At 38.1% G+C, this 12,356-nt stretch overlaps 1 protein-coding gene across 6 annotated transcripts in view; it reads left to right on the forward strand.

Moving 5' to 3' along the window:
- The first annotated feature begins 249 nt into the window (after positions 1-249).
- Positions 250-12,356, forward strand: part of LOC110840771 (polycystin-1) — a 44,239-nt gene continuing 32,132 nt past the window's right edge. For 4 of the 6 annotated variants that reach the window (XM_087345436.1, XM_087345434.1, XM_087345433.1 and 1 more), the window contains exons 1-7: positions 250-409; positions 2,890-2,945; positions 3,798-3,877; positions 6,345-6,746; positions 7,050-7,298; positions 8,793-8,976; positions 11,588-11,760. In XM_087345436.1, the coding sequence (XP_087201562.1) occupies positions 362-409; positions 2,890-2,945; positions 3,798-3,877; positions 6,345-6,746; positions 7,050-7,298; positions 8,793-8,976; positions 11,588-11,760 (1,192 nt within the window). In that variant the 5' untranslated portion in view covers positions 250-361. Of the gene's footprint in view, positions 410-2,889; positions 2,946-3,797; positions 3,878-6,344; positions 6,747-7,049; positions 7,299-8,792; positions 8,977-11,587; positions 11,761-12,356 lie in introns of those variants that run through there. The other 2 variants (XM_087345435.1, XM_087345438.1) reach the window with 2 other exon arrangements.

Below are 12,356 nucleotides of genomic sequence, written 5' to 3' on the forward strand. Positions count from 1 at the left end.
TGATGGAGGCAGTATGACCTCTGAAACGTTGGTTAACATCGACCAGACTACACAGCGCAACAACCCAGAAGACAGAAATCTTCATACTAATCGCCCTGATGATGGAGGCAGTATGACCTCCGAAACGTTGGTAAACATCGACCAGACTACACGGCGCAACAACCCAGAAGACAGAAATCTTCATGAAATGGCCTGTCTCACAACAATACAAGCAGCTTTTGTTATGCTTGGCAATTGTTGTAAATCAACAACTATCGTTTCCATGGATTCACGTTGTCCGCAAGATAGAGTGAGAAGTGCAAGTTCAGTTTAATTTTTGTGCAATCGTAAATCGAACCTGCAATTATAGTGTGTGAATATAATGTGGAATGCAATATTCAGATGCTTCAGAAGGCCCTACTTGAAACGGGTGAGTAATAGAAAAACAGCTATCGCCTGCAACAGAGAATTTAGTAGAATTCGTGATTTATATAAACCGCCCGTTTAAACAAAATCAAACTGGAAAGAGAGAAGGATACATGGTCAAATTTCGTAAAAGTTCAGAGGAGGACAAAATCCAGGAAAGGTATAATGGCTGTCTACATGCGATTGGGAAATTCATAGCATATGGGCAGTGCTGCACTTTCTTGGAACAAATATGTCTGATAATTAGAGAACTGATTCTTGGTATGCAGAGTTCTTAAGGGATGCTTCTCATGTTCCCCTAATAGAATACAATGCTGAAAAATTAATTCAAAATTCTACTGTGGATGTTACGTCTCCAGGAGAACCATGTTTGATTCGGAATTAAAGTAACAAGCCTGCAAAACTGCAAACCTTAACAGAACACATAGCTTATACATTCCTCGCAGATTTGCATTTTGAGTGCTGAACCTGTATCATTTGCACTGCTCAAACATTTTCCACACAAGCTTAGCAATGTTTGAACATAAATGTGTGCTTTCAACACAAGATAAGTTATGATTATTACCAGATGAAATCTTAATTTCTGTAAAAGATTCTCAGAAATTTACTTCTCTATTAAGTAACATATTCAGTCTAAGTTTAACTGGGAAGTTTTCCTTATTATGAAGCAGGTTACTGTTATAAATATTTTTAAGAAAGGCAACAGGTACATCAGGAACATATACCTAAATATATTGACGCAATTCTAAGAAGAGTTTCAATTTACGCCGATTCAATTTACGCCGGTTCGTGCAGGAACCCATCCCCGGCGTAAATCGAGGTTTACGTGTAGTATATATATATATATATATATTGAGTCTTATATGCACCCAGCCAAATGGTCTCTTGCACTGTTGCAACTGGCCCTCAGTCTCCATGCTTGATCCTGTGTGACCTGGAATCTTTTCTGGTCCTCTGCCTGGTACTACGTTTCCTAGGCTGTGATTTTGCACGACATGAATCACCTCCCCTCTCCGCTGGGCTTGCTTTCATCTTAACGTCACTCCATCAAACCTTAGGCAGTCTGTTATCTCGCTGTTCCTCAGTGACATTTTGCTATAGGTCAAAGTGCAACTTGTTTGTACTCGATTGACTGATCTGTGCATTTGTCTCAATTTTTAATCTCCTACTCTCTGTCTCATGACTCATGATACACTCTTTCCGACCTAATTCCTCTAGTTCTTAAGACTGCCTTGCGTCTCTCCGTTGGTGTTACTCCACCTCATTAGCTAATCTGACAGACTGTGTTTCCTTTATTCTCTCTTTTGGGCCCATGAAGGGGATTTTTCCTCCAGGTTCTGCATCTATATTAGCTCTGGGGCCCACCCAGCCTCCTATCGAATGGGTACCAGGGTCCTTTCCCAGGGGTTAAGTGCGGCCGGTGCGTGATGCTGACCACTCACCCCCATCTAGTGCCGAGGTCAAGAATAAGTAGGAGCTATATTACCTCTCCTCCCCAAATTACCTACATGGCGTGTAGCGGAACTGCTATACTTATTTTGGGGGCCCATGGCCTAAGTTTCATAACAGTTGAGAAACAAATCCAGTGAAATAAAACTGATAATTATTTGATGTATATTAAAGACCGAAAGTGACTTGTGGTGATGTGTAGGAGCTGATAGCCATTCAGGAAGTCCCCACATATTATGGAAAAAGAAGGTTCATTGCTGTTTTCAGAAGAGCCCACCACAGGTCTCTATCCTGAGCCAATTGAATTCAGTCCACATCCTCCAAACCTATCGCCCTAGGATTCATATTAATATTATCTTCCTATCTGTGCTTACACATGTTGAATGGTTCCTATTCATGATGCTTCCTAATCAAAATTTTGTACATGTTTCTGATGTCCCCCATTTGTACAATGCGCCCAACTTATCGGTGTTTGTTTTGTTTAAGTCGCGGGTCAAACCCAATGACTTGCCAGGCGCTCGTACGGTTGCAGCTTCGAAATTTGTTTTAAAAGTGCGGAAGGGATTTTAGGAGAATTTGATAGTGGGCGGGGATTTAGGTCGGTGAGCATGGAACTCCCGATTCCCAGGGAATACCCGGGGGAAGGCAAGGGTAGTGTTGATGTTTTAAGTGAGGTGAGCAGTTTCGAATATTAATAAACGCCACTGGTGAGCCGGGATTTGTCAACTTTATTGTCTCTTGAGACCAGTTACAGTTTACACTAGGCAGCACGTGGAATCGGCTGTTGTGTATAGAAAATGAGTAAGTGGTGCACAATCTGCACAACAAAACTGTGAGACGATGTCGCTGTAATTGATCGAAGTTAAAACAAATGTTCAAATGTAAATGTTGTGTTACAGGGGATGCAATGTCCCATTCTAACAATGAAGCAATTCTAGTAGATCCTGTTGACCAGAGATAATTGGTACGTGTGTGGGATATTTTTGTTTCTGCAGTTTATTTATCTGATTCGATTTTCTGTTCTTTGTTTTCCAGAGCGCTGGCCACCCTGCGTCTTCGTTCACACGCGGCCAGGACAAGGCTCATAAAAAGTACGTGTACTGCTTGTCGCATTTAAGTAAGAAACTCTTGGCTTTAAATAGCACTTGAGATGCGTTGGTATTACTCAGTAGGATTTTGATAAGATGGCTGTCTTCTGGGTCGTAGCGCCGTCTAGTGTGGTAGATGTTGAGCTCCGAAACGTCGGGAAACTGCACGGCGCTGTGACCCAGAAGACAGAAATCTTCGTAACATTGCTCAGACAACTGATTCACTCACAGGCGAACTCAACTCGTCCTATATATATATATATATATATATATATATATATATATATATATATATATATTAAAATATGTGGTTAAGAACTTTATGCAGGCCTGATAGTAAACTATTCAGCCTTTATTTTGTGTAAACAGAAGGGTGACATATAGTTTTACCCTTGCTATATCTCATTACCTCACGTTAGAATTCAATCCAACATTCACACAATTCTCCATAAAATACTTTTTGTTGCGCGAATTTAAGAACAATACAAAAATTTAGCTGCATTTCTTCCCTTATGACTTTGAATCCTACCTCAGTCATTCAAAGAAATGTCTAGGTAAAATAGTAAAATAGAACACCGTCAGTTTAAATTTTAAACTATTTTTCATCAACATGAATACGTGTCACTAAGATTTCTTTTTCGGTGTTTACAATTGTTCATAAAGCTTCCCACGTCCACTTTAGTTCGGATCTGTTCCCTGTATTTTGGAGCAGATGCTTTGTCATCAGCTGCGTTCTTAAATCATTTGAGCTTTTGTTCCGTGAACACACCCTAAGATTCTGAAAAGTTGGCACCCATGATTCCATCAGAGATGTCGTCATCTAAACTAAATGTGATTCAACTGCTTCGATTTCAGGAGAGAAATAGAAGACCGTCCTCTAAGGACGCGCCAGTTGCCCCATTTGAAGAGGTCCGGTATCAACAACGCGACACTAGGTATGACGGAGCATGACATGAAATAAATTCGATAAAACCCTATTATAACGAGTGCAGCAAAGTCGATTGCCATTATTCAAATCTAAGGTTATCCGACGTAATGTATAATTATTATAAATACACTTTCGCAAATCAAACGGCAAATTACAAGAAATATATTTAACAAATGATTATTATTATTATTAAATATTCTATTTCATTTTAAACGTGTATCTAGAAAATATTGATAATACGACACAAACAATGGATGAACGGTTTAAAAATATGGATATGTACGGGGTCAAATTATTACCTTAATTTAGGACGGAATCTTATTCCATAGATTTCATTATAATGTCTCTGAGATATTGTTTTTGTTACACTTGGGCACGAAATGTATCGCCATCTCTGGTTTCGCTGTTCTCAGAAACGTTTATTAATGTTTCCACACCTTAGTGGACTTTTGAATGTGTTTCGAGTGTTCTGGTCGCCGTCTTCGTCATGTAATACTGTGTCTATTATGTCGTCATCAGAAAGCACTCTAGATGTTATCTAAGCGACAGAGTTAACGAAATCTTCAATACCGGAAACATGTTTGAAGGTTTTTATTTCGCTCTGTTTCAGTCACACAGAAAACGGTTCTATTATTTTCAGAAACAAAAATTGGCCGGCGTTTTGAAAGAATTTTGTAACAAATCAGGACGAATGCATATAAAATCTGATCATTGTTCCTCCATAAAGTCATTACTGTAGACGATAAGTTGGATTCTTTACACACAGTACCATTAAGAACGTAAACAATTGAAAATGTTTAGTAAAGCAAAGAACTAAAAATATTTATTCCAGAGAAACCAGTTTCACTGATTATATTCCGGAAGCGTGCTTGTTATATAGCGAAGTACAAATGTTGTGATTTTAGTTAAATGAAATGTGACGTCATTTGCTCGTTATAGCCATTAACTCATTCGTTTTAACCGAGTTATAGTGTAAACGTTGTTAGTTACCTCATATCAGAAAACGTTTTGTTAACGTTGTCAGTGTTTGACAGTAATTGTCATTGTGAGTAACTTTCAGTCAAGACCTTAATTAATAATTTAAAAACAAGAAATGTTATGTCTCGTGTTGATTAACATGCGTATGAATAGGCATACATGTAAATCTCTTGAAGATGAGTTAAGCGAGATATTTAACGACTACTAAAGCAAACCAGTTTCAGGTAAGAAAAATTATTGACCGGTATGTCACCGTGTTTGCATTAGTGCGCCTAATTTTGTAGCGTTTCATTATAAACTGCTATGACTGACCTCCCGTTTGTGTTCCACGATCGAGTTCTTTCTTACAGCCACTGATGTTATCAATATGGGAACGTAAATGGTGGTCTGGGAGTGTTATTGTTATTTTATTTTATATTATAGTCAGAATTCTCATAATTCTTTGGTAAATTACACTAATTCCAAATATCAATCGTTTTAAACGGCAGTGAGTAATTTAAATCAAAAGGTTAATGTAAAATAAGTGTGAAATTTCATTTAGTCCTCGCCAAAGTTTATTCTAGTCAAAATTTCATATTGTTCTCTTTGAAAGAGTTCGCACGCTCTGGCGTTCACTTCGGACTGCGAAATATTTTTAAAATACAAAAGGAAACATTGGTATTGCAGTTATTTCAATCGGAGAGAGGCCAAACTTGGGATTTCGTTGGCGTGGTACATGCAGAAACGGAAATTCGTTTGGAAAAGAGGGCGGTGGTTGCCACAATGACTGGAACGACAAACATATGTGACCAGCGATCTCATATAACACTATTTGTTTTTGGACTTGCTAAATCCAGTGATTTTTCAAATTTTATCGTGCAGTACCGTAACATTTAAAAATTAAAAATGGTTTTCTGTAAAATTGTCGAACATAACCTCACAGCATCACTACCTGTGAGCACTTGCGTGAAAGAAGGACTTTATAATTGTGAAAGTTCTGGGTATTTGGAAGGGCATTTAAGAAGCTGATACTTCGGTATAGACCACAAGCCAAGTATAACAGTAACATTTATGTTTTCTGAAATAATTATGCCTTTTCTGTTACAATTTTCGTTACAGTGTAACACTTTGTCAGTTGCTAGTGCCCGGTCTGTTTCTTTGCCATTGGTTGAGTTACTTTAAGCTTAGAAACCAAATCGTGAATTTGAGAATTTTTGTTGTCTATTGTTTCTTTGGTATTGTTACTGTCTTTGAGGCTTCCATAAAGCCCACCGTTTATTTCATCTGTTTTTATTTTCCATTCAACAATTAAAGGCTATGAAGGTAATACAGAAGTGGGTTAAGAGAACACTTCAGCACTTCTACACAACAGAACGCAAATGTAGTAAAATTAAAATCCCTGTATGAAATATATTTAAACAGGCTGATTTGAGAGTGTCAGGGCACATTGAATTTAAATTATGTGGAAGTGTGTTAGGAACTGTCTACTAAACACATTATTTTTATTTTATTTATAGGTGTGTGTAAATATTATGCTGCAATCATAATATTGCTCCTGTTTTTGGAATTGTCTCTCAAGGCGGTGACAGCTCTTGAGACAAAACTAGAGGCTGCATCGAACAGTAACACACACAACTTGGAAACAAAGCTTCGCTATCAGCAGGGTGTGGCTACGGGCTTATGCGAACGTGGAAAACACAATAAATGTGAATACCGTGGTGTTTGTAAGGAGATTGTTGATGCCTATGTATGTGAATGTTATGAAAGGTTCTATAAGCAAGTAGGGGGTCGTTGTGATAATGAAATAAACCACTGTGAGAGCAACCCCTGTGTGAATGGTGGCACCTGTGAACCAATATGGGGAAACTACTTCTGCACTTGCGATACACAGTATCATGGTCGGAACTGTGAACTAGAAAGTAAGTGAACATCCTGATATAAATGTGTAACTTATTAATGTACTGAGGTTGATTGGTTAGGACTCTGAATGGTTGTTTCAGCAGTTATGTGATTCCTCTTTTTCTGTGTGGGTTCTTGAGATACTGGTAGTCTTTGCAATAACTGTGATGTTTTTAGGAAAAAGACTTTAAACCTGTCCGTCTGTTGTGACTTTGTCAAACTTCAGTTATGATTTTGCCACTCTGGGTACTTAAACGATGATATTCACTCATGTGTACTGAAATGGTAACAATTTTATCTCCTGCGTGTTCTCATTCTTTCAGATAAACTTGGAATAATCCGAATATCAAGACCACAGTTTCTTTATGATGTTGAACGGTATTATAACTTGGTCGCAGAAACGTATCTCGTTTTTGATGATGACATTGGCAGTAACTTCTCATTTACATATTCAACTGGAAGAATTGATTCTGTGAAGTTCAGCGGAGACGCTTCACATATAGAAGACAATATCAATCGCACTGAGATCAAAAAGGGAATGGCATCGAAACTCGAGAACAAGGTATCAAAAGGTAGGTTTGTTTTATGTCACTCAGATGTGCATTTCATGAGAAATATGAATGTCCTACTGAGTGTCGAGAGACAAGAAGGCCACTATGTAGTATTAATTATGATTAAAATAATTGTAGATTGAATTTATTTGTCCGTACTTAGTGTATTTAGCTGCTATTCTATTCTGTGTATTTGAAGGGGTTCTGTTGTGGCTTTATACAGGTTATACACAAAAGAATGGTGCGGTTTCAAAAGTTAATAAAAAATTATCTCTTACCTTACACGGGCACAACATACGCCATCAGCGGCGGCAACTGTCCACGTTTCTCATGCATTAATTACAATCCTTCAAAGTGTGCACCCTGGGTCACACGACACACATCCACATGGTAATCAAACTCATCCCAGACCCAGTGTAGCATTTCCGCTGTAATTGCCTGCAGTGCATGCGTTGTCCGATCACGAAGTTCATGGATGGACATGGGCAATGGTGGTACATTAAAGCTGTCTTTAACGAACCTCCAAAGAAAGAAATTGCAAGATGTAGGATCTGGCGAACGGGGTGGCCAAGGGAAAAGGTTGTTGTCCCCATATGCAGCAGCACGTCCGATCCAGCGCTGTGGAAAAACACGATTGAGAAGCACTCGTACATTAATGTGAAAATGGGGGGGGGGGCTCTGTCCAGTTGTAGAATGTAATCGTGATAATTGGTATTCAGTTGGCGTAACAACCAGCTTTCCAACATGTCCAAAACTGAAACCGCACCATTCTTTTGTGTATAACCTGTACAGTAGTAAATAATTGGCATTAATGGATAAGCTACATTCATTCTCTGTTTTAATTTCCCCAAGTGTAGTCTGCAAATTTTGCCTGCTTATCGTATAACTATGTTGTGTTGTCTGTTTCAAATTATGCATCAGGTAACCAATTTTCACAAAACTTGGTATAATGTTATGCCATTTGAAGAAATCTCAACCTTAAAAAAAATGGCCATATTTGCAAATGATATGATTTCTCCGGAATGTTGCATGGCGCAGTATCTCAGATCACTATCAAATCTTTATCACCATGAAATTCTCAGATCTCATTAAATTGAGTGAGCAATGAACATTAAAAAGATAGCATCCATTAGAAACATGGAATGGATGCAGCTAGCTCAGGATAAGAGTCTGGTGGCCGGATGTTGTGAATGCCGTGATGAACCTGAGGGTTCCACATAAAAAGTGGGCTTTTCTTTGACAATCCGAGTGTACAGTCGACTTTTCAAAGACTATCCTGCCCCATTGTGTGTGTGTGTGTGTCCTTTGGTAACAAAAATGTATAATAATCTGCATCAAAGTTATTGTATTTTCTCTGTAGCATCTCCATTTGTGACGTTCTGACTTTTCTGGTGTGGAAGGACACATCATTTGGTACCATTTATTCTTGATGATAAGAGGGTGATCATATTGAAGTTTTGCGACTAAACTTCATTTTTTAGTCAGTGATTATTTTAACGTACTTTAAATTTGCAGAAAAAAAGAAGAAGATGTTTTATTTTCCGTACTTATATTCACGAAGGGAAAATGTTACCCTTTATGACGAGGTTATAACAATTGAAGTGAAAAATGGTGGAGTGGTGCAGTTTTCTGGAGAATATGAAATATATATCATTCCTAAACCATTGGACTGCGTTCCCTATATGGAGATCAAAGGCTGGTGAGTTTATTTGTTCAGTATTTGTCTTGGAAATATTATTCTTGATCCACTAGCTTGAAGACCCCAAATCGTGTTTTCATGCATGAGCTCAGACTGAGAGGATGGAATGAAAAGGTCATGAAGTTTTTCTCAATTTATTTCTGAACCTCATGTCATGAGCGGTTTTTGACGTAAATACGTCTATAAGGAAGGGTCATTCGGCAAAAATGTGTAAGAAAAAGGGAAATGAGAAAGTGTAACTTCATTGTTATGTTACCTAGGAAACTTCATCTGGTTATCAACAAATCGACGATAATGGTTACCTAAGGAACATCTATTTACTCGGCATTTTTGTTACTTAGGAAACGTCATCAGTTTACTTGGCATTGTTGTTACCTATAAAACATTTCATTACATTACCTTACATTACTTTACATTACATTCAGCTACCACAGACCCATTTTAAGCGTAACTAAATCAAGTTAAATAAGCAAAGTCTTAATCAAACTTATCTCAACTGTAAAGCATGTATAAAGGAAATATTTAGAATAAAGCCGATATGTAAACTTCCTTTCCGTATAGACGTATTTACGTCAAATTCTCCGGAACCGTGGTTCCACTGACAACTATTTATATCCCGTACACAGAACGGGGTCATAATAGTGCGTTCTTTATATTGGTTATGGAAGAATTACCAATATGAAAATTGAGTTTAGTTTTAATTTTTGGTTCTGCTACTTTAATATCTTCGGTGTAACAAGCGTTTTTGATTCATTTATGTCTGTTAACCCTCACAACCTAGTTATTGGCACATTTTAAGTGGATTATTCTGTTAATGTGAAACTTAAGTTTCGAGTACAAAGAAGATTCTTTTCTGTGTCTGAATGGCATTACAGGCATTTTGTATACTGTATATTGATTTTAAATGTTATTTATGTGTAACTAGTTTGGAGTAAATGTACGAAAAAACAATTTGAATTTAGGGCAACCAGATTACGTGTTGAGGTTACATCCTGAATTGTTGACAAATATTGGATTCTCAAGTTGTCTTAATTGTTATATTTTACTATCTCCCATACTGATGCGTCATCTGATCATATCTTCATGTGCTTATTTGCCTTCCACATGTGTTCAGTTGTAACACAATGTGTCTATCTTTGTCTGTTCATTCTTAGTCTTCATACCTCAGAACATTTTATTCCGTTAATAAACAACAGGGATATTCAATCTGTTTGGTGTCGGTGTAACTTGCAGATAGCGTGTCTCTGCAGAGAATTCAGAAATGCAGGTTGAGTAGACTCTTCTTCAAGTCTGGGTTGTGATCCGTAGTAAAATTTTTGCATGCGGTTCTCCGACAGGAATGCAGAGAGCGTAAATGCTCCAGTGGTTCAGTTTTCCTGTTCTGATGCCAGTGACGAGGGACGTAATCAGTCGTGTGGTAGAAATGAAAAATGTATATAGAATTGTATTGGGAGAATCTGAAGGGAAAGCTAGGCATAAATGGGAGTATATCGGAATGCTACGTGTCAAAACAGAGTGTCAGGGTCAATACTGGGCTTAGTACGAAGAGAGTCAAGCGGCAGTGTCATGTGAACACGGCGATAAACCTTGAATTCATTTCCTTTGGGCTATCTAAAAGTGGATAATTTCCTAACCAGCTGAGTAACTAACCTTATTAATGTTCCAATGAAGAGCCTGCACTGTGCTATGCACCTTTCAATTGTTACTGGAAATATGTCATTTTGCTTTGATTCTATCCGTAGCAGAGCAGGTAGGGACTTTTTTCTCGTTAGTAGTTCTTCCAGCCTGGAATAATCCATACAGTCCACAGATCAGGAGAAAAACCCTACGAGGGGAAGTCGTTTCTGGTCGTTGCAGGGTGAATGTTACTTATCAGCTGGACTAGAGGGCTGCTATTGGTGCGAAGTGTGACATGCCAGAGAGTTATGCTACTACACACAGACTGGAAACATCAAGCATTTGAAATTAGCGTGTATTGAGCGCACCTCTAATGTGTTCTGCGGGTGTTCAATCGCTGTGCCACTGTGAGGTAATCTTAAAGCTGTACCCATTAGAACATATGAAAGCCTTTTGTCTGTTGTTCCTTCAGTGGTTGTGGAACGAATGCGTTTAGGTTGGCTAGTAGCATGCGCGTATATCGCATTCCTACCAGGGCTTTTCTCGTCATCTGTGGACTGTATTTACTTTACCTTCTGCTCCTTCCATTTTTAAATTCATGTGTAAGAAACTAATCAGAAGATGGCTGTCTTCGGGGTTGTTGCGCCACGTAGTCTAGTAGAAGCTTGCCGACGTTCTGGAGGTCCTTGTTGCCACCATCATCAGACACTCATTGCCCATATGATGGTGGCAGGAAGGTCCTCTGAAACGTTTGTAAACTTCTGCCAGGCTACAGGACTCAACAACCCAGAAGACTGTCATCTTTGGATGCGCCGCCGTGAAAACCTCAAATCCTGCAACTAATCAGAAATCTAATTTAATGTAGGACCTTTACTCGACAAACCTAATCTAAACATTCTACATGACAGCAGTCAGAAGAATTAACCGCTTCTAGTAGCATTTATGATTTCCCATGCTGTATTTTATCTCATACATTTTCTTTGCCGTCCTGCAGTGGAAGGTCTACCGAGGAAATGAGTAAGTGGGAAAGAGCAAAGGAGCATACTGTACGTGGCCATGTGAAACGTTGCTATGAGTCTTCAGAACTAAAGTATATATGGGGAATTTTCACCATGAGCAAAGAAGTACCATTCCCACTGTACAAAACATTGGAAGGTGCAAAGATCAGTAAGCTGAATTAAGACATTACTTTGAAATAATTAGCAGTGTAAAGGAATGTAATTTTGAACATGTCAGTTCATGTGTTCTGATGATACATGATTTTTAAAATGCAGCCAGTGATCAAAAAACCATTTATATTGTATAGGCTTTCTTGATGATCTTGCATCAGATGAACATTCCGAAGGATGGGCGCTTTTATTTAAACTCGTAAACCATCCACAATTATAGATAACGTGTTATGTTGGACATTCATGCCAAATTTTGTTAGGTAAATATATTCTATCACATTTAAAAGCGTTTATTACACTATAAAATATCGCTAGAATTAAGTTTGTACGAAACGTACATGTCACACGTTCAGGATAATTTCAAGCTGTTTGTCTACCAAACACAATTGAAACATTTTTACAGCTTTGTTAAAACATTTTATGAAATATGCTGATCTCAAGTTATTTTTCTGTAAATCAAAATATTTATTCCTGTTATTTAAGGAAAAATTTAAATGCTGGTATTCATGAAACCTCCATCAAATTGTTCCTACAAGCGTGTTTAATACGGGTTATAAATGGATGAAAGCCACCCGCGGTGGACTAGTGGTTAGC

Source organism: Zootermopsis nevadensis, unplaced genomic scaffold (genome assembly GCF_977971745.1).
Source record: "Zootermopsis nevadensis isolate Lab colony 2312 unplaced genomic scaffold, Znev_1.0 Znev_ptg000009l, whole genome shotgun sequence".
Classification (NCBI taxonomy): domain Eukaryota; kingdom Metazoa; phylum Arthropoda; class Insecta; order Blattodea; family Termopsidae; genus Zootermopsis; species Zootermopsis nevadensis.